The sequence below is a fragment of the Halichoeres trimaculatus genome, unplaced genomic scaffold, assembly GCF_033239565.1.
Source record: "Halichoeres trimaculatus isolate MK-OKI-2021-1 unplaced genomic scaffold, fHalTri1.1 fHalTri1_scaffold_14, whole genome shotgun sequence".
Lineage (NCBI taxonomy): Eukaryota > Metazoa > Chordata > Actinopteri > Labriformes > Labridae > Halichoeres > Halichoeres trimaculatus.
Genome location: NW_027437192.1, coordinates 7,151,842 through 7,175,386, shown reverse-complemented (window position 1 = coordinate 7,175,386; position 23,545 = coordinate 7,151,842). Strand labels below are relative to the sequence as shown.

The following is a 23,545-nucleotide window of genomic DNA, read 5'->3' as shown; positions in this document are numbered from 1 at the left end:
CAAAAATACCAGTTAGATTTTAATTTATTTTGTCTATTAATTAGGGGTGAGTATTGGCAAGAACATCAGGATACAATACTTGGGTCACGATATAAGATCACAATATCACTATATTGTAATATATTACCTATTTGATTGAAAACAGCTTTTCTATTTCATTGTAGTTAAAATAAAAGAAGAAAGACGCAGTGTTTTATACAAACACATAATCTGAAAACGCAAAGTGCATCAAGTTTTTCACTTAAACTACTGTGACATTAAACTAATGTTGCAAAAAATATTTCTGAAAGGCGTGGTCAGTTGGTTAAACTCAAAAATGTCACTTGATGTAATCAATGTAACTCATTAAAATCTAATATTGCACAAAATATGACTGTGCTTATTTTATCAGTCCACTACACTGTTAAAATTAAATTTCAAATTATATTAAAATAACTGACCCAATATTAGAGAGAAAACATCTATTTTTAAGGCATCAAACTAACATCCTCAAGTTTAGGAATAAACTTTTTAATATACTTTGAGATTATATTTATGATACAGTTTATGGGCAACATATGGTGGAGTAGCTCTTCGGCGCCATCTACCGCAGTGGAGGAGCGGAAGACATATTGTACATCCAACTCATCTAGATTCTAAATTTTTATTCTAACAAAAATACTGAAATTAAAAGTCAAAATATCAATATTTTTTCACACCTCTACTTTCAATGGTTGGCAATGCTGTTAGATTACCGACACTTTATTTCCAACAAGAAAATAAACTGCAACAGAAAGATGCCGCACATGTGTCGGACAAAAAGACAACAAACACAGCTTGATGAATCAGGAAAGAGACAAAACTGTGACTTTTATCTAAAAATCTTTTTTAACTTCTTTTTTCTTTCAATCTTATTTTGTTTTATTGTATCTTATCAATTTTAATCTACCCTTTCATTGAATTTTAATCGTTTTCTTTTAATTTTTCTGTCTGTAAAGCACTTTGAATTGCCTTGCTGAAATGTGCTATATAAATAAAGTTGCCTTGCCAACTTTTAGTTTGGAAATCTGTTGAATGCAACCCACAGATTCCATAAATACCGCCTACCAGTGTCTTCATTTAACAAAATCTTGCTCAGCTCAATGGTGGGATCAGTGGTTTGGAAATCAAACATTTTAGAAACAAGAACTTCACACTTTCATGATGCAAACCTTTTGTCATCTTTGATGATCCAGGCGCTGGCCTCAGGGTCTACAGACGCAAACAGCTGGCCTTCCAGTAAAGCAGGGAAACCCTGGACTCCGATGCTGATGTTGTCTGCGGTGAGTCTGAACTGCACCTCCTCTTTGGTGACGCCCTCAGGCGTACGCACACTCACTGTGATGTCCTCTGCTGTCTGCTGCCAGAAGTAAATAGGATCTGGAATCAAACAGAGGAGAAACACATGGCGCTAAAGTTAATGTCACAGCTGCTATAGAGTCATGAATTAAACATCTACAGCAGTACAGGAGGTTAAGAGAATCACTGTTGAATATTCAGCGGCGCTGCAAATGGAAAACTATAAATGAAGAAAGTTTTAGAGCCATCAGACATCCTCCTCCATAATTTACCATTTTTAACCAGCAGAGTCTGACAGAAATGTCCAGAAACGCCCTCACTCTGGAAATGTTTACTGCGAGGAAATTTATTCTAAAAGCTGAGCAGGAATTAAGTCACCATGATTTAATGTGTTTGTTTCTTCATTCACAAACAAATTAGTCATTTAGTGGCATTAATGCTCATTCAAAAATAAACTTAACAAACAAAACTTAAAGTTTAGGTCTGGGAAAACTGACTGATCATTTATCAAAATGTTTAATAATCAACAATGCAGGCAACTGACTTTGAGTTTTGACTGAGCTTTATAAGCAAAACTGTTTGGAAAGAATAAGAATACATGCACAACTAGAAAATCAATCAGAGAGCACAGACCTCCGCCAAGCACGATGTGAAAATGATGATGACCCAGTACATATTTCATATTCCAGATCTTAGTATCCAGAATATTGTCAGGATCTGGACCGTACTTTTACATCTGTCAGAAATTATGGTGACCTTGTCTTGTATTGTTTCGCAAAGCAATCCGACCATTTATGGTAGAGTTATATACACATATGGTGAAAACAGCCCTAGCTCACAATGATAAGGAATCCTTTTGAAAATTCCTGGATCCAGACAGTGATTCAGATCACCTCCAAAATTTAATGAGCTCTTTCTTATCTCATCTTGAACATTTCCTGAAAATTTTATCAAGATCCATTCATAACTTTTTGAGTTATCCCAATAAAACAAACAAACAAACAAACAAACAAACAAACAAACAAACAAACAAACAAACAAACAGATAGGCCGACAAACTCTCCCAAAAACATAACCTCCTGGTGGAGGTAAAAAGGGTCATACTGACATGAATTACTAGAGAGATGTATGTGTGAGAGCCCTGAGCTATATTAGCCACCCCCTTGTTGTCAAACCAAATCCCTACAAACTAAGCTACCACAATTTCAACTTTGTCAATATAATGTGTTAAAAGGGTTTTAAAATCACAAAATATGTACTGTTTTAATTTTACATAATGGATCGGTAAAGACAATAAACACAAGCTCTCGGTTGCATCATATTCTTGAGCTCATTTCCACCAAGAGACTTTCAGGGCAGCAGCTAAACCAGGGCTTGATCAATATTGGCTTTTCAGGGCTGTTCATGATTAAAAGTTTACAAATAGAAAATTGTTTTGGAACCAGTGAGCATTTTAAAATTTTCACATTTCAATTTAAACAAAAATTAACGATTTCATTATTAGTTAAATGAAATGAAATGAAATGAAATTAAATTAAATTTAAGAAAATCTGGAAAAAAAAATTCTAACTCCAACACCAGATGTTACTCAAACACCAAAATACCAAGAGGGAAGCTAAAGTTACCTCCAAATTCATTCACTTCCTTTATCTGTGATTGGTTAAAAAAGCCGATTAGCAAAATATATAAAATCTACACATATAATTAATCTAGGCTTAATTTAAACCATGTGTTATCAGAGTTGTAAAATAAAGTCTGTTACATATATTTAGTTTGAAGTCCAAAAGTTTCTGGGACACCTGCGGTAAAATGTAGTATTTCAAAACCAGTGACACTAAACTGCTGCTGTTCCTCTCCTTTGCATTGGATGTGATAACTTTTAATCATGTTTAAGAGCTGTGGAAAGTGTTTCTCGAGACCCTGTAAACAATTCTCAATCATATTTAGTGCACAGTGAGGCAACAAGCCAAGAAAGAGCTCGCTAGTTTCAGTATCTGAGCCAGGTGCTGATTCAGGATTTTTAAAAGGCTTTCTTTATATCACCAATGTTTTTTCATGTTTATATTTCTAATCACTCATATTTCAAAGTAATATCCTGAAAACAACATTAATAAAACATTAAAGTTAGCTTTAGTGCTGGGCTATTTTGTTAAAAGAACCTTTTTTTCACGAAGATGACAGCTGCAGCTTGGCTCCTCCTGACAGAGAACAAATCTGTTCTCACCATTGCCCACATTGTTAAAGAGCCAGCTCGTCCTCTGACTCAGCACCTCCAGCGGCCGGTTGGCTCGCTGTTATCTGAAAATCAAACCTTTTATTCTTCTAAGTCGATGAAAACTAAATTGTGTGAGACCGCACTGAGTCTTTACGGGGGCTTCTGGGTACTTCCAGAGATGGTGAAAACATATGGGCTGCTGAATATGTCAGAAAGTTAGAAGAGTGTGTTCAAGTTGTTTTTCTTTTTTAAGTCAAAGCCTCCAGCTCTGTGTGTAAAAAACTAGACGTACATTGTTCATTTTCAACAGCTGGTAAGCAAAAAAACTGTGTACAAACATGATGGAAAAACACTGCTTTGTATTTTCTGAACAGCATGTGGTTAGCTCCAGCTATGAGGAAGCTATTGGGCATTTCAATTTAACATTCACATCCCTGAACAAACACACAGAAACCATCAAAGAGGCCAATTACATTTCTCCCCCTCACCTCTGAAGGAACGCGCACTGCTATGGGCTGAGAAAAAGGAGCACACTCTAACAAATCAACTCCTAAAGCTGCTCAAGAGCACAAAGTTTACTGACACGCTAGAAAAGTAAGCACACTAAATGTTCTTTAACAACTTTCAGTCTTTGCAGAGTGAACACACATTTCAGAAAAGAGCCTCTTTCAGAGATTGAGGTATTCACTCAAGGTGAGCTTTCACTTTTACTTCTGATTTCTTAACTCTATTGAACTGCCAACACGTTTTTCTATTCAGCTGTTACTTCATGTGCTGGAGTTTACTGACACAATATTGTTGAATTGGTGCTTGTAACATAATGGATAATAGGTGAAAAAAAGTGTGCTTTCATAACAATGGTTGGGATTTTTTAAGGCCGTTAAACAGTTTAATCACCTCAAAATTAGAGGTGTAAAAAATATTGATACAATATATCCCAATACTTTGACTTGTGATAAAATATCAATATTTCAACTCTAAAAAAAAACAAATTCATGTTTTAGGTGAGTTGGAAATACAGTACACCTCCACTGCAGTAGATGGCGCCAAAGAGCTACTTTGTTGCCAATAGACAGTATAATAAAAAACATAAAGTATGTTCAAAATATTTTATTTCTAAACTTGATGATGTGGTTTTTGATGCCATAAACATCAATGTTTGACTCTATTCTTGGGTCAGTTAGTTTAAAATCACTTAGTTTAGTATTTACCGCATAGTAGACTGATACAATAATAATCATAGTCATATTTTGTGCAATATGTAATATTTTATGAGCAACATTGATTAAACTAAGTGACATTTATCAGTTTAAGCAACTGGCCACGTCTTTTACCCGACATTTTTTTGTTGCAACACTGGCGATTGCTTTAAGACTGCAAGGGAAGCTCAGCTTCCCCAAAAATGTCCCTAAAAAAAGTGGTGATATGTTCTGCTGTGTGTGCATTTCATTGACAAAATATGAGCTAGAATTCCTTCATCTTTTGTTCAGAATCAGCTACCTATCACAGGTAACTGGCTCCACCTCCTTCTCATTCATCCCAGTGTCTCAGCGCATTAACACAGTTGGACGCTGAGCGTCTTCTGACTTCAGCGGGGAAGCGTAGAGTGGGTTGTTCCACTGTGGAAACTGGACGGTCATCCAGCTACAGCTGTGGAGCTTCTCCCCCTGTCACTCACACTTACAGCCTGTCGTAGTCTCACGTAGCAGCTCCAGCTGATAACAAGCTGGCACGGAGGGTAGAATTTACGTTTAAATAAATACACAAATTTATGATGTAGGCCGGAAAAAAATGAGCTTCCCCTCCTTGACTGACCAGCAGCCACTGAGTTTAATGTAGTTTAAAGATGTAGTTGCTACAGTTGATACAGATGCTGTGAAGAGGATCTGTTTTGATTGCACTCCCTCGCCACCTTGTGGCCTGGAGTCGGCACACTGTCATAGATTACTAGCAGAGAGACGTGTGTTTGTTTTGGAATCAAACCAAGATTGGTTCAAGACAAATTTTCTTTGTTCAAGACAACTTTTTACTGGACACAATGCGCCGAGGTAAGGGACTTATCAATACAGTTATGTAGTGCTACGGTTTGAAACGTGACATCAAGCAAACATAGCAGCGGGCTACATGTTAGCCTGGTGCGCCGAGGTTTATGTAGGCTGACGAGACAACAAATAAACACTGTCAGTTTGTATGTAGTTTAGAAGCCGTTTATATATAGCGCAGCTGGCAGTCCGATGCTCCAAGACAAGTCTGTAATGTGTAACGCTAATTAGCCTTTAGCTCGAGCTGTATCACTCTCCCATTTAGCTTCTTTCTGCTCTTCTGTCCTTTTTCTGTCTGACAGTTAGGCTCCTGTGTCCACCATCAAAATTACAATTACTACAAAATTAACTATAGAAATTGTTTTTAGCAGAGAAAAACACAAATTTCTGTTTTATCTCTTCTCCCTACTAAACTTTGTCAGCTGGCGTGGTGTTGTCAGAGACCTAGGCACGTCCTAGATCAATCCGGTCCTGAATGAGGGGTAACTAGAAGCTAAGAAGAAGCGTTGTAAAATCACCTGTAATATTGGCGCTGATAATCTTATTTTAAAGTGTGGATTACGATCAGGCACATATCTAGAAGGGAGACTTTTTAAAGATCACTTTCAAACTCCTGACAGCCCCTTTAAAATATGAGAAGTGATTCAATTTTCCAAAGAGTTATAACAAAGTGAGCTGTCAAGAAACAAATGAGTAATTGCTTTAATCCAGACTGGCATCTTTACAACAATTAAAAGATAAATGATGAATAAAAGAACTTTAATGTGCTTTGATGAGGCAGAAAGAAAAAGTTTGCCCTGAGCCAGTTTGTCCCGTTTATAAACAGATGATGGTGTGCCAGTCTGCTCATGTATGACACCCCTACAGTGACAGAGCTGCCGTATGCGACACGCTGTGAATGCTGGCAAAGCTGCACACTGAAAACGGTCCAATTATGGAGCTCCAAACCAGCAGACCTGCTCCAGATTTGGCAGTGAAGTGAGGAACTGAGACATCTTCATTATCACCTTTTGTTTTTTACCTCCTGAATCAACAAAGAAACTAATGAGAGGGGGAGAGGGGAGCTGCCAGGTTTTCTTCTTACCTCCAAGAAGAAAAAAACTTTTTTGTTTTCGATTCTGAAGATTTTTTTTTCTCTCAAATGTTCAAGGAACAGAAAGTCGAAGAAAGGCAAACCCGTCAGGCTCCAATCACCTCGAGCTTTTGGCTTCATGCTCAGCAGATACCAAGGCTTCATCTGCTGTTCAGGGTTGAACTTAGATCAGAATATACACCCTGTGTTTTGCTGCGGAGACATAACAAAACATGTGATTTGGCTCCCCCCAAATTCTTGATTTACGGTTTTATGACATCTGGTATCTATTATTTATGTCTCTGATGTTATTAGGATTTAAATGTGATCCTTAAGACTCCAACAACAGGGCACAATTTTTGTGTACAACATATCAAGTTTTTATACCGTGTGTATCTGCACCTCTTCTCCATCAGACCACCTTAACATCTCTCCAGCTCCCCGTCCTCTTTTCCTCTCTCATCACTTACAGCCCCGTTTGAAGGTGCCCCCTCTCTTGACATCTAAACCTCTTCCTCCTCACTGAAAGCAGAGGGGCAGAGCACTGATAAAAGGACTGACTAAAAAAGCAGCCATTAATCTACTTCAGCACCATCACACACACTCAGACACTCAGACACACACACACACACACATCTTGCCCTGTGCGGGTCATCAGAGGTTTTAAAACCTTTAGAGAAGCCGGTGGCTGCTTTGCTGCTTGTGCACAGGCTGTGAGTATGACAGAGTGTTGAAGCATTAGTGTATGAAGGTACTAAACTAAAAAAAAACAGAAGACATGAATGTTTGCTTCATGTCTGGGAAACTATCTTTGGCTGGTTTGTAATTTTTCTAGTTTTTTAACTGAAACATACTCAAAAATTCACAAGCAAGAGCAAAAAAGACCATAAGAGACAGGACTGAACATTTCTATGGAGTTTTTTCACTTGTCCATCACTTCTAAGGCAGCAGGGTAGAGTCAGTCAAGGTGACTGACAGAACACTACAGGAACAGCCACTTAAAAAAACAAAACACCAAAAATGTATTGTGACTGCTTGTTAGACATTAAAAACAGCAGGATGTGATTTTTGGTCAGAAAACCCAATCTGTGCCTGGAGGACAGGACGAGATCCAGAGCTGTGGCATCTGTTGCTCTAATAAGCTAATCTGGCTCGATGGAAGAAAACAGAAATATGTCCAAATTAAGCACAATGTTTTAACACAAATGAATAAGGGATCAGTCCACTGGTAAGCAAGGTTGGACTGGTTTGCTTGAGTGGGGCTGACGTTTGCAGAGCTAGCTCCCCCAGCCTTTAGTCCACTTCGCAGGCTAACGTCCACATTCCACAAACCAGTTAAATCAGAAAGGCACTTTCTGTCCTATAAGCTTGTTTACATCTGGGAAGTGGAGTATTTGGTATAACAGTGGTAGCCATTAACAAGAACTACAGCCCCAGCGAGTAGTGGGTGGCTGCGCTACAGCTTGGGTGGGCCTTTCGGTTTCGGGTGTTTATCTATCTATTCAGTCATTTAAAGCAGAGCTTTTACAAACTTTTTCAGACCATGGACCCCTTTCAGTTCAGACATATTGCCAAGGATCCCCTCGTTATCATCATAGTTATTAGATTAAAATTAATACTTTGTAATAATGTACAGGCGATCCTCAAGTTACGAACGAGTTCTGTTACGAACAAGTTCCATTACGAACGAGTTCCGTTACGAACGAGTTCAGTTCCTACGACGCGTCATAACCCAGAATTCCGCGTGAGTTGGATTTTTACCCTAAAACCCCCCTAAATCTCTAAATAACTATCCAAATACATGTATTATACTTGATACTCATATTCTCTTGTGTGTCCATGATGCAAAAAAGGGGAGGATACTAGTGCTGCACGATTTGGGGAAAAGGTGCGATTTGCGATTAGGTGGACAATATTGCAATTGCGATTGTGCTTGCGATTTACTAAAAAAAGTTGTGTCATGATGAGTCTACAGACTTGCTTGGTTATCATGGAGAAAAATCTGAATTGCATGTGCTGACATTGCGATTGCGATTGCGATATCCTCTTTTGCGATTACATAATTGCATGTGCTGACATTGCGATTGCGATTGCGATTGCGATAATCGTGCAGCCCTAGAGGATACCAAGAAAATTAAGGACAATCTACATTATGACAAAACGAGACAAAGTGGACGATGCTAATGACCTCATAGCATTGCGTAGCTGTATATTCATACACACTCTGGGTCAAAAACTAGTACACATGGTAGGACCTTACGAACAGAGTGGCATAACTTTGAAACCTTCATATATTTACTGATGTCGTAGACGAGAACCAAGTAAGTCGAGGACCTCCTGTACTATGTAGTATTTTGCAATGATAGAATTGGGCTACATTTTGACATTCCAAGTAATTCATTTTGGGGAAATGTTATGTAATGTTGCAGTGGTGTGCACAGGGGGGGGGCCAGGGGGCACAGTTGTTGAAAAAAACACTTCCTGCAGAAACTTCTCAGGAGCTAAAATATGTGTGACAGTGTGCTCATGGTTGGAAAACTACACTTAACTGCCCTCCGGTGGTAAAAACTCATACTGCATGTTCCTTTTTTTCTTTTTTTTTTGTCCCTGCCCTTTAAAAAGTCTGTGCACGCCACTGCATCAAGGTGTTTTGGGATTTGAGGGTTTTTTTTCCTGTTGTTGCATGTTATGAAGTGATAAACATGCAAGACTTCATCTCATGGGACAAAACTAAAGTGGGTGGGAGTTTTAAAAAACAGCTGCTTTTATTGGTGCACAGATCCCAGTTTGTTAAGATGCTTTTCCAATGATAAAGCACACTTTTACAGTTTTTAAATTATTGCGCAGATCCCCTAGCTATGGTTCATGGACCTCTGGCAGTTCTGGGACCCCACTGTGAGAAACACTGATCTAAAGCAGTGGATCCCAAATTGAGGGTTGGGAAATGCCTTCCAAAATGTAAAGAAAAATATTGCTAGGGTTTAATTTTATATTACACCATACAAACAGAAAATGTTTCATTTGTTATACTAATTTTTTTTCTCACCACAAGACCCAAAAGGTGACTTATAGTCATGATGACAGCAGTATCAGTGGGTGCAGATTAATTGAGGAAACACAAAACTTTGTGCACATAGGAAGTCTAATTTTCTTCTAATCAGCCAAATTAAGTTTCTCAGTTTTTCGTCTGTTTTTGGATTAGTCTGTGTTTGGTACCTCTCATCTAAAACAGGCTCAGTAAAATATGTTAAAACTGCTCTAAGGTAAGTTAGGTTTGTGTTGATTTTGGCGCCCCCTGGGGACAAAACAATATCAGATCCACTTCTTCTTCTTCTGTCAATCTTGTCCCCTCACACTGACTTAGTGGCCGTTAAATAAATATATCTAGAAATTATTTGTCTTGTGGCTGATAGTTTTGAGTGATTTTATACTTCATGAAGAGGTACCAGTATTTATTTCAGTCCGTATCACAAACACGTATAGATTTAATTAATCAGACATTTTCTTTTAGGACCATGGTGAAGACAGAAAGAGGTTTTATCCTGGTCAGTGTGAGCAGTAATAACGGCAGAAGCAGTCTCCGATTATGACAGAGACCACGTCTGATTGAAAATAATGTGCTGCCCACTCAGGGGTTTCTATGACGACAGCCCAAGTAGTCAGTTCCTGCCTCTCCAAAGGTAAGCTGGTGAAGAAGTGACCAAAAACAAGCAGATGTGACAGCATGATGAATCCAACCGGAAACCTTCTCATCACAGAGAAGCCTCAGAAACGAGTTTGATGGTGACGCCGTGATTCAGCCCAGATGATGTTTGTGTTTCACTTCGATTCAACAGTTTAACACACAGGCTGGCTTTCTGTATGGCTGATTTCAGACTGTGATTCTAACAAGTTAACAAAAAAGATGGCGCTTTTTCACCACAAATGTGATAGATTTGGAACCATATTAAAACCTCTTTCAGTGTTTTATCAAAGTCTCTGTAAGACTGACAAATCTTCTGATGTGGCATCACAACTTTTCTAAATGATTTAAGAAGTCTGAGTGAAATATTTCATCCAAACTGTCAGTCTAAGAAATACACAGATGCCATGATTTTAATATTTAGTTTAAAAAAAGATTTGTAATTAAACAACTGGGATAAATATGTGCATTATGTTAATGTTGGTCTAACATTGTCACTGTTACTATTCTCTGAGCTTGTATAGCAGTCACCCACCACTAGAGGGAGATATGGTGCCAGTTTATGACGACTCTGGGAGTGGTTAATGACACGTTGGAGTGGTGGGCCTGAAACACCAAGGTTTGCCCATATCTCCAGCTGATGTCTTCACGAAATGGTAGTAACATGTTTTGGCCCAAAAAGCCAATAAATCAAGCACAGCAGCATTGTTTCCAGGCTCTCATAGCCCCTCTGTTCAGAACGCTCTGATTTAGTGGGCGTGGCCTTCATATGTAAATGAGCCACCGCTGATACCGCCCCGCTCTTCCACGTCACTGAGAGTGCCGCCACGAGCTCCGAGTGCTCAATGTTTAGAAAACAGCGAAGCTTGTTTACTGTAACATTACAGGCTAAAACAACAGGCTAACTGCAGCTAAAGTTAGCATCCTGAAGCTAACACAGAGACACTGAGGAAAAGCTCTTACATCTTCTCCACAGCTCACAGCATTTAAAATACTCACATTTCCAGGGTCCCAGGTTTGTTGGAGGATGGTTGGTAATGCGCCTGGATTCAGGACCAGTCTATTCGCTAGCCCTCTGTTGGACTGTCCAAAGTTGGAAAAGCAGTCGGCCGTGAAGTGACTAGCACACACATGCACAGTTTTACTGAGTGTAGCTGGCACATTTCCTTGATAAATGAACTCTAGCCACTTAGTCTTGTCTTCTTCCGAGATGGGAAGCTTGTGCATGGAACTATGTGGCTGTTTACAGCCAAAAACAGAGCAGTGATGGCTCTTCAACTTTGGTATTCTCCTCCCTGCTGTTGGAGAGATTTCTCTCCAGCAGCGGGGAGGGGAGTGGGCGGGGAGGGGGTTTGGGGGTATCTGCTCTGGTGGACCAATCAGGTCAGACTTGCTCCTGATTGGTCAAAAAGGGAAATTGCTGACATCAGCAAATCCAAAAAGCTCATTTTAGGTCAGGATTTTACATTCACAAGCACTAAGTGCAGGTTTTGTCCTTAATTATCACATTTTGTGGGCTGGGAGGAAAGCCAAAGACCCACAAATTTCACAAAAAGACTTAAAGTGATTTTTGCATAATATGGGACCTTCAAGGCACTTAATCGCACTAACAAAGGTTTTTCCCTCCAGTCTAAAATCCTTTTCTGTGTTGTGCATCAACAACTTATTTCTTGTGTTAGTGGACCACATCTCTCCCCTCCAGTGATGTATGGTGACGACACAGCGCTGCAGGCAGTGGGACGGTTTTTACAGTCATAAAGTAACTGGTGCAGTTATCGTGAAAGGAGCAGAATTCCTCTCCACACTTATTATCGTCTCACAGTGCGCTGTCAGATTCCTCAGCAGCACCTCTGACTCACCTGTCTTCTCCACCTCCATGGGCTCTGGCTCAGGCTCCTCCACTGGGATACCGTCCACATGTGTGAAGACAAAAGGTTTCTCCGAGGCCACCATCAGCCCCTTCCCCTGTGGCTCCACAGCTGCATAGTGAGGCACGGACTTCCCTCTGAGGACCCTCCTTTTCTTCACCTCATATTTCTTCTCCTCACCTGCATGAAAAAACACAGAGAAGATCCTTAAATTAATAAATTTACATCAAGCAGATGCTTTAGTTTTTTTCAGTCTAACAGTCTTTCCACTCTGTATCACAGTCTTCACCTTAAATAAACCACAACAGGAAAACTCATGAATAAATATGATTTATGTTTATATTTCACACTTGTTTAAATGTTTGACAGCCTTACATCATTCTGGATTACGTCCATTTCTTTTCATATGAAGCACAACAAAGCAAAATCTGGATGTTACAAGCATCACAGCTGCAACCTCCTCTCCAAAATGAGGCGTCACTGTCTATCAAAGTGATCGTATCTTCTGTGTTTATAACAGAAGAAGATTTTTTATTTTCATGACAAGCCCCCCCTGAAGTGACACACAAAGGACACAACAGTCTTTTGATGTTGCTGTCAGGAAAAATCTGACGGGCTGACACTCAGCAGCAAATAAACCCAGTAGACAGTAAGAAGACGACTTGTTTTCAAGCTTGAAGCATCAAAATAAAAACCTCACACAGGGTGTAATGCAGTGTTACTGTGAAGCTGTTTCTTCTGGATTTAAATGTTGAGTTACCAAGTCTTTTAACAGCACACTGTTGGGAATACTACATCTGGTAACACCCTGGATTAAAATGTTTATTTATGAGACTCAAACTATCATCTGAAGAGATTCTGATCTTACAAAACAATTTCCAGCTACATCTTTCATTTCTGTGTGCTGCTTTGATTACAGCCCAAGAAAAAAAGGTGCCAATTTCAACTCACCAGAGAAATCTACATTATGAAAACCTTCCTTTGTGATTCATCACATCCTCCAGAGTAGTTTTCATAAAGTTGAATCTTGGAGGATAGATGGTCTAGCGCAGGGGTCTGCAACCTTTACTTACTTACTCATAGGAGCCATTTTGCCTCAGCTCACCTTGATCAAAGTCATTCATGAGCCACAAAATCTACTTCATCTTAAGTATAAAGACTATAAAGTCTTTAAAATTCTACACAAAGTTAAAATCCAGTAAATAATTACCCAAACAAGAAGCTTTTCTAATCAGTGAAGTAGTACATGTAATTCCATATTTTTTTTTATTTTTAATACATTTGCAAAAGTGTGAAGAAATTTTTAAGTTTTAAGATTTTGCAAAGATTTACAAATTTTCAAAAATTTGTAAAAAATTTCAAAAACTTTGGAAGTTTCAAAAATGTCAAAAATTGGAAATTTTACAAATTAAAAAAAACATTTTAAACATTTAAAATTTTCACCAAAAAACTATTAATTTCCAAAAATTTGCAAAAAGTTAAAAAAAATGAAATTTCAAAAATTTGCTAGAATTACAAAACCACTCAATTTTAGAATCTTAAATTTTTTTGAAATTTTAAAAAATTGCCAACATTTTTAAAAGAAATCTTAATTCTGAAAAAAATTGAAAAAATTGAAAAAAAAAAAGATATTCAAACGATTTCCACCCCCCCAACTCCAAAAGAAAAAATTAAAATAAAAAATAAAACATAAATTTCAAAAAAACAACAACCATTTTTTGTTTTAAAGAAAAAATGAATTTGATTACTTGTAAACAATATTACGCAACTCATCAATCAAGTGGTTTTCTCATGTCTTGCAAAAAATCAAGCATTTTTATTAAGCCAGCCTGTCCACAGTTAAGGAAAATAGAAAATCTTAATTTCAATAATATTTTTTAAAGCTACAAGGAGCCACTGCAAAGGAGTTAGGGTTATTTTACAATGTGTTCAAGGTATTCAGAAGAATCAAATGCAGGACACCATAAAGCAAATCTGCTGCTTAAGCTCAAATTTCTGCTGCAGAACAAATTATTAGTTGAACTTGTGTGAAAATACGTGTGATTAGAAACTACCACCATGAGGAGCCACACCTGCTTTTGCTCTTCATATAGTCTGTTAAACCTCCAAACAATGACACATGCTAATACCTGATTGTTCAATATCATTATGACAGGAAATGAAGGGGTACAACACTTCCTGAAATCTGCATTTTTATGCAGACTGTGTGAGTAGACATTAAACTGATTCAGACGATGCAGGCTGATGAATTTGTGGAAGCAGACTCAAAGTAAAGACCTGACTCTCTAACATGTATAATTTTGTGAATGTCAAACAATTAGACACCAAACAGAGACAAAAATATAATTATCCAGCATCTCAGGTATCAATGAGCCGCATCTTTAATTCTGAAAAAATGATTACGATACTCCAAAGGTTACATCTGTTCGCTTGTCTTTTCAGTCTCTCCATCATTACTGACTGTGTTTCTTTCTCCAGGAGTGCCAGCAACTTTAATGAAAACCTTTCCTGCCAATGTTTGCTCTAATCTCATCTGTAACAAGATAATTAAACCTCCCTGAAAACATACTCTGACTCACTTCCTTGTACAATTTAATGAACGCAGATTTATTATGTTTTTTTGGAATTAATACTGTAAAAATTAGCATGAAAATGCAACAGTAGGCTTCGTTTTTAATCATAATTTAGACCCAATTATGTATAATCACTTGAATCAAATCTGGCTCCGTCACCAATTACCAAATAAAGTTTGGTCAGAGCATCTCCCACCTTGTCCTGCAGTGTTTGAGACTGTGATCCACTCCAGGGACACAAAGTATCCGCTCCCTTTGGTTTCCTCTGGGTCCTTCAGGATGCGGAGCAGCAGGACCTCGATGGCGTGGACTCCGGCCTGGACATGTGAGGTGCTGTGCAGGATGGTGAAAGGCTCCCCCATGTCTTCACTGAACAGTGCCTACAGACACAAATCAAGAAATGCAATCACACTAATGAACTAAAAGTCATGTTAGTGCTTCTTGGAGGAGACGAGGGAACAAGACCATTAGAAAGAGAATTGACGATTACCATTAAGACATTATCCGCCAGCATCAAACAGATTAGAATGATCAAAACTGGTTTAGAAAGAGGGAATTTATCTTTGTTTTACTACTCCCTCACAGTTGGTGCTGCAGTCATTTGTTTTTAGGGAGGTCATGTTATACAGAGGAGACCAACTTAAGAGTGATGAGCAGATATATCCTTTTTTATGAGGCAGCTTTAAAACACAAACTTCTGGGATCTCTGAGTGCTTACATTTAAGAGTCGACCATTAAAAGTTTCTGACTCGGGGGTTTAAATCTTTATTACAGAGTCTACTCTTGCTTTTAGAGCTGCATCCAGCGGGCTTGTTCGAGGAATGAATCTCAATTGTAGCTAATCTCCTTTACAAAGTTGGAAACGGGATAAAATGAAGAGACACTCATCTCATCAAGGAGTTAATCTCTCACAAACACAAGCAGATTTAATGCGAAGATACTGGCTCTGAATCTTTCATTTACATAACAGATTGGAGTACGCCAAACAAGGGCCTGTGTCCACTGACATCTCTTTTTTTTCCCGTCTTGTCTCTGGTTTCACTGATTTCTGAGCCCTTCTCTCGGATGCTGTACTAGCTTTATGGTGATGGGGCTGGGAGAAAAAAAATCAATGTATCATAGTATCTGGATTTTTTTTGTTCAAAAAATATATTTTTTCAAATGTGAATCCTTCTTTTGCTTTTGTTTTTATGCTGGGTTGAAAAAAAGTTAAGATGTCAGATTTAGGGATCCATGATATATCAGTATCAATATTGGTATCAGTGTTGGTTATTTTTTTAACGTATTGTCCAATATGTGTAAAAGTGAGCCAAGATGTAGTCATTAACTGCGAGCCATTTAGATTTAAGACCCAAATAATATTGTTTTCTCTGACTATGCTAACACCAAAACTACCTAAGAAGAGTGAACTCTCTGTATTTTTGTCTCTCTTGCTGTGTTTTGATCGAAAAAAATGGACAAAACATACTTTTTGATCGCCGGGCGCTACATCCTTTGATCCTCTCCATGGTCGTGTTTTTCTCTCTGAACTACCTCAACACATCATCTAGGGTTGTTTTTTTTTTTTTTTAACCAATATTGATATTGGTGAATATCGGTTATCGGCCATAACAGCAATATTAACACCGGATATCAGTATGGGCCAAAATTATCATATCGTAGCATCCCTAGTTAGATTGTATCGTAGCACCTTGATTTTTTGTGAAACAATTCTAAATGGGGATTTGAAAAAATCTTTTATTTTAATACGTAAATCCTTCATTTTACTCATTCTTAAGGTGGAATTAATAAAAGGTGAGTTCAGTCCACATTTCCTGAATAAATCCTAGAAACTAACTTACATGTGCTGCTCATGTTTTGGGAAAACATGGCTCCTCATATAGTCTGTAGACATCGTCATCATCGTTTAACTTTTTCACTTGGTCTGGTGTTAAAAAAGGAAACTAAAAATCACAACAATTGAAAATATTAATTATAATATATAATAATAATAATACTGAAGAATCAGAATTTAATTCTGATTGGCACCCCAAAAATCGTAAAAGAATCCAATCGGGAGAAAAGCCTATTGTCCCAGCCCTAATATCCGGGTGTTAGTTAATATAACAATACTGTATTGGAATCCAAGTGCAACGACGTCACAATGATAGGTAATAATTGATCCAAGCTGTTCCCACTTCCATAACTCTTCAACTGTTTGGGCTTGTGAAAAAAATCAAACTGTTTGGGCTTGTGAAAATTATCTGAGCATGACCTCTGACTTTTTAAAGCAAAAATAATGCAGAGAAGTCAAGGTAGTGTGTGAGTAAGGCTTTTTGAGTCTGGAATCAACTCTGATTGTTTTTCAACAACAACAAAGAAAACAACCCCCATAATCCAGGATGACTTCTTATGTCATTTAACTATGAACAAATGTTGAATTATAGGACCTCAAGCAGCAGAAACTAAATCCTGTGAATTTACAGCTTTAAACCAGTGTTTCTCAAAGTGTGGTCCCAGGACCCCGTGGTATCCACGAACCATAGCTTGGGGGTCCGCGGAATAATTAAAAAACACTGAGAATGCACATTAACAAACTGGGATCTCTTGTACCTATAAAATCAGCTACAATGAGATCAGTTTTCATGTGTTTGCAACACTAGAAAAAAAAAACTCGAATCCAAAAAACACTTTGGTACAATGGCATGCACAGACTTTTCAAAGGGCAGGGACAAAAAGACAAAAAAGATGCACACAATAGAGAGCAGTTTATCATATTTTAACCACCCATAAGGGCAGTTAGGAGCGTTTTGAGCCACCCTCTGTGCACACCACTGCCTCAAGTTGGAGTTTTAATGTAAATAAGTAAGCATTTTCTCAAAGTTTAGAAAACTAATTACTTGGACGTAGATGTAGCTGAATTCTATTTTTGCAAAATACATTATTGAATAGTATTAGTATTATGCGAACAAATATTACAATAATGAGGGGGCCCTAAAGAAAAGTCTAACCTGAAAGGGGTCCATGGTCTAAAAAAGTCGGGGAACTCCTGCTTTAAACAACAGATAAACTCTTCAAATTCAGCCAGACACAGTACTTTCTACAACTTAATGTGCACTGTATTCGTAAGTATCTATGGTAGAGTTCTTCTCATTTGTATGAGAAGCTGCACTCAGAGAATTTGATCACAGAGCCCACCGGCGTGACTCTGTTTCAGTTGGTTTGTTTTCACAGGACAGAGGGAAAAGCCTGATAAAGCTTTGGACACAGAAAATTATTTGTTTAACAGGGGGCGGGAATTCATATTTGGCTTTATGCCTCTCATTATGCTGGCTGGAAGTGAGTAAATAAAAAAAATAAACATCAGCCCTCTTTTATCTTTTAATTATTTTTCCAGTCAGAAATGACAACAAGCATCAAACATTGGCTTGGTATCAGAAAAAGTCTGCCGGCACAAACAAACTCCCTTGTCATTGTCAACATTAATCATTTTTTATAAAGTTATTGTTAATTCATTAAATTGTTCCACTGCACCTGTGGACCGGGAATGAGTGATGATGTGACTCAGTATTGTCGTACTCGAGTCCAGGACAAGGACCAAAGCGTGACTTAAATCCTGATTATCAGAACATGTGTCTTCATCTTGTCTTTGAGAGTCCCTGTTACAGTGTTCGCTTAATTTTCTGTTTTTTAACCTTCACATGAAGAGCAAGTTTACATCAAGCTGATATTCACTCATACATCATACACACATGCACTTGAAAACTTATCGGTGGTGAAGGATGAACTCACCTCCCACTTCATGTGAGTGCTGTCTCCCCTCTTGCCGGTGCGGAGAAGATAGAGACGCCCCGCCCCGTCGGTGAGAGCAGCCCAGGTCGCAGAGGTGAGACTGAGAGACGCGCACAGACGGTTCTCACATTCACTGGACTCATAGGTCAAACGGTAGACCTCTCTCGGCTTCCCCAGAGCGGTGTCCTGGATTCAGAGAACAACAGACCCATCAGTCAGTGCAGCGTCCAGAAAACAATCAGATATTCATGTTTATAAATGAGTCCATACGAAGGCTGCGTGACTCATTAACATAATATCAAACTGCAAAAAGGCTGTGAGTGGTTTACTGAGCCAAGCTGCAGTTTTATGATTAAGCCACAAAACCGTGTTGTATTTAATTAGATTCCCTCCTCCTTTATAAATTTGTTCTCCAGGAACAGGGAAACAAAACTCCTGATAGTCAAATCACCACCACTTTTAGTTTTCTGAAGAAAATGACTGTTTCTAAAACATTTCTCTTTTATCTTACATCAAGTTATTCTCCTTTTCTAGTTTCGCAGATATGTATTCTAAGCTAGTTTTTATCTAGATTTATCTGCAGTGGATTTGCTACTAAATAACAAACAAACTTAGTTTTGTTTTCTTGGTTTGATTCCTTAAAACTAGGGATTGGGGAGTGCCGATATCAGGTATCAAGTATTGGGTACCGAGTCGATACCAGCCGTATTTCAAGGTATCAGGTACACCTGAAGGCTGTCGATACTAGCAGATACTCAAGGCAAAAAAAAAAAACTTAGATTGAGTGGACGTCATCTTGCTTGGCTCCAAGTGAAGTCGCCACAAAAACTGCTCCCCCTGGTGGCTGGCTGCAGTATAGGCCAAAAAATCTTGCCCCCCAGTCATTCCAGATGGGCTGTGGTCAAACTTTAAAAATTAATACTCCTCATAGAAATGTTTCTCATGTCCGATTGGTGTGGTGATTTGAAGATATTATTGGGCTGCCTTGTATCCAGGCTTAACAAGGCTTTACATCATGTTTAATGATGCTGGACAGCTGCCATTCTTGTGTATTTTTTCATAGGTTGTAAAATATGTCGAGAGGTAGAGCCAAGGACATTAGACTCTCAAAAGAATAAAATATTTATATTTTTGCCACCTGGCTCCACTCAGATTCTTTCGGAGTCCCTTATAGCCTCCACTGTGCAGAGTCTGGCTGCCAGTGACAGCACCTGTGACCGGGGTACCTTGACTTCAAAACTGACAATGGTAAATGGCAGCGCCACGGTGTCCACTCTATATACAGTCAATGGTTCAGACAATCTGGATAAACCAGGAAGAGTTAACACTTAAACTTTTTAATTTTGCCCTTTAGTTTATTTTAAAAAAAAAAATTAAACTCTGACAGTAGCTAGTTTTAATTTGCACTTTTGTTAATTAATTAAAAGCAAAAAATAAAGTCAGAGAGAGTTGTTTGTGTTTTATTTTGGACTTAATGGCAGAGTGAATGTGTTGTCTTTGATCAATTGAAATTTTATGTATCAAAAGTACTAGGTGTCAGTGAGTACTCAGGAGGAATTATTTATACTACTTTAGTACTATACACTTTCAGGGTTTCAGTATTCACATGCTTTTTAATTCAGTATTGTGATGTTTGAACCAGACTTGCTCTATTTTGTTCTCACTTCTTAGTTTGACCTCATTTTACCTTCAACTGTTTGAGCAACAGATTGGACTGAAATCCTTCCAAAAACGAAATTCTTAGAAGCACCAATGACAACTTCTGTTCTCACGAGACAAATCTTACATACATTTATAAAATGAACTTTCTACCACAAGCATTTTCCATTAAGAGCAACAGTAATCTCAGCACTAGCACCATGGACAGTCATATTCTCCTATTGCTTTCAGAGGGAGTCCCCCTTCCCTCAGATTACTTCATAAACTACGGATTTCAAAAGTCTTAGTGCAGTTCTAGTTCATATAAAGGTAATACCAAAGGGGGTACCACAGGCTGCCAACTGTTTTTACTGTCAAACCACAAGAGAAGGATGAAATAACACAAGGCTGACATAATGCAGAATTACCTGTGCAGTCCAATACCTTTAACCCAGGAACCACCATGAATACTTAAACATCAGAAGCTTTTCAAAGACACTTGGATCACCTCCCAGAATTTTTCATAAGAGAACACCCAATCTTAGAGATAGGATGGAGAGAGCTGACCATCCACCCACCCTAACGCCACCCACTCCACCTCCATGTCTGAGCCCAGTGGGAGAAGGAAATTAGAAAAGTGGACACTGCCATCAATGTGAAATCACTAATACAATAAAAATAATACATCACTCACACACAGGTTGAACTTATAAATAAAATTAAATGTAAACAAATTTGACAGAGTGGTGGGGGTATGACTGCTCAATACATAATTTTAAATGTGCCCTGGCAGAGTACTGAGCAGCAGCTGATGATGAGAGTGGTGTAGACCGTTGTGAATGATCTCATACAGATGGGTTAACGTGCAGACACAATGATCAAGTGTTGTGAATGTGCAAAGATGAATCATATGCAAATTCTTGCTGGAGTATGAAAAAGAAATAATGATGAGGATGACAAAGCATTATTAATTTCAAATAATTTCACAGGAAATGGCTGTGACAGTTGCTAAAAGCCCAGCATGCCAACTTTAGGCTGCTTCAGAGTGTTTTTAGAGTCATAAATGACTGAATAAAGCAGCACATCTTTGAATTTAAGACTCAGGGATTAGAAGAATTAGCCTTTAGTTTCTGCATAAGTGACAGAGGAAAGCAACAGGAAGGTGCAGAATGGACTGTATCAGTGCTAAACTTCAAGTTACAAAAAAAAGAAGAGAAAAATATGGCTGTTTTACGATGGGTGATATTACCCATCTTTTGCGTACCTCAAAATCTTTAAGCAGTCGAGTCATGACTTGAGTTGAGACACTTATTAAGAAACGGCTTTGAACTACAAAAGAGAGAGCTGCTGCTGCTTTGATACTCAATAGGGCCCACTTTAAAGCCATAAAGAAAATCTTTGCTTCTGTCTGACATAAAAAACACAGTAAAAATGTAATTTTCCACATCATTCTTTCAGTAAAAGATAAAAAAGGAGAAGCTTCCTACAAACCCTGAGAGACTGAAAACACGTACTCATCAGGGAAAAAAATGACCAACCTTCATGTGGCTGCCCATGTGACTAAGAATCTTTATTAGTAATAGACAGATATGCAACTGCATGCGCATCAATTACTCATTGCATGGAGCAACAGGGTTTTGAAAAGGACTATACAGCAGCTGTCCTGTTGTTGCCATGGAGCGTGACACTGTGAATCCTATCACTACCTGATGTATGAAGCGCCTTTCAGATCGTTTTTCTGTTGCATTAATGCCCCGAACAGCGTGAACCGCCTCTGTACAATGAGCCCAGTGACACTAGCCTGAACACGTATGTGAAAAAAAACACATAATTATGATGTGATGATTGTAATTACACGTTGGTGACACATTTTTATAAAGAGCGCTTTAATGATGCCACTGACAAGCAGGGATAAAGTCAGAGTGGATTATAGGCTGATGATTCAGGCCAGACTGGACAAAAAAAACATGGACGCATAATTATCTCTAATTATAGTAAATGATATCAAATGTATAAAAGAAGGCTGTATGATAAAGGTCACTAGAACAATTTTGCCTCCTACCTTGACATTTTGGTATTGGCTTACAAAGCAAAGTTAACATAACAGACATCCAAGATGCCCCTCCAAAACTTTACCCTCTGTGCTGATTTAAACCCAGTTTTTGGGGTAAATGTTTTCTTTATCTCTTTAAAAAGTGATGTTTCTTTGACTTCTCTGACCATGTTCAAAAGCGAAAGATATAAGCCAAGATTTATTCAATGAATTTGTTGCATCAGCTTGAATAAAAACTAAGTTTCATTTGCTAGAAATGCATCATGAACTGATGATGCACATACACCAGTGTTTGGTCACCACCTACTGGTGTGTCTGATGTATTAATTCCACCAACACTTCATTGACACACAAGCATATTTAGAGTGAGAAATAAAAATTTTAAAAGGATTCTTAATATTAATAGAAGAAAAAAAAATTGACCACTCATAAATGATAACATTAGTGGGTGAACATTTGCCCTAATGCAAACACATAAACAGCTACCAGAAAGAGAAGCATCAGATGGAGGGGATTACAAAGCTTACCAGAGTGACAGTGAGACTTAAAACCCGTCCTTTACAGTCCACGAACAGAACACTGTCTTCATACCAAGGATCCAAGTGGAGGTAGTTGTACATGCCAAAAGCACGCATGTGTTCTAAAGTGTACTGTGTATCCTTCAGCTTCACTTCCTCAACAGCTGCATGGAGATGACAGAAAAGTCAGGTTAAAAAAAAAAAAAAGACAGCATAAAACTGCAACTTCAGTATTCTAACATTACATTTCATATTTCCTAACTTTTGTATAATTAACTGTCATGTCAGTGTTTTCTGTATTTATGTCCTTGTGAAGTGAACTGCAAATTGTAAACACCTCTGCTCATCATATTTGTTAAGGTGCAGCAATTACCAACAGTGGTGGCCAAAACTGTTATAACACAACAATTCTAATTTTGGTCACCACTGCATATACTGAGGTTTAGTATCACTGCTAATTTATGCTAATACACTTTCTAGCTGCACTACAAGTAAGTTTCTCTTACCTGCATCCAATTCCACGTTGTAGGTCGGAATAGCGTCCAGGGACAACCTGTAACTTTCAAAATTAGGGTCCAGGAGGTCTCTGTTGACCTTCAGTGAATAATTAGATGCAGCCATGTCTTAGAAGTATGAATGGGACAAGCAGAAGCTGGTTCAAGCCTTCAACGTGTGATGTGATGATGTTGGAGGAGACACACGTTTCCTGTTTGTGTGCACACGGAGTCATTTTACGGCGGACACGACCTGTTTGGCGCTCGTGATTTGTTAAATTAATCTTCAAAATGTGTCGTTT

The 23,545-nt window shown here is 38.3% G+C and overlaps 1 protein-coding gene across 1 annotated transcript in view; it reads right to left on the bottom strand.

Moving 5' to 3' along the window:
* nudcd1 (NudC domain containing 1) overlaps window positions 1-23,483 on the bottom strand; it is a 48,591-nt gene extending 25,108 nt beyond the window's left edge. Inside the window, exons 1-6 of the mRNA XM_074686048.1 lie at window positions 23,256-23,483; window positions 22,759-22,913; window positions 18,541-18,726; window positions 14,966-15,149; window positions 12,188-12,376; window positions 1,191-1,398 (exon numbers count right to left, since the gene is read on the bottom strand). Coding sequence (XP_074542149.1) covers window positions 1,191-1,398; window positions 12,188-12,376; window positions 14,966-15,149; window positions 18,541-18,726; window positions 22,759-22,913; window positions 23,256-23,370 — 1,037 coding nt within the window. The 5' untranslated portion in view covers window positions 23,371-23,483. The remainder of the gene's footprint in view (window positions 1-1,190; window positions 1,399-12,187; window positions 12,377-14,965; window positions 15,150-18,540; window positions 18,727-22,758; window positions 22,914-23,255) is intronic.
* Window positions 23,484-23,545: the final 62 nt, after the last annotated feature.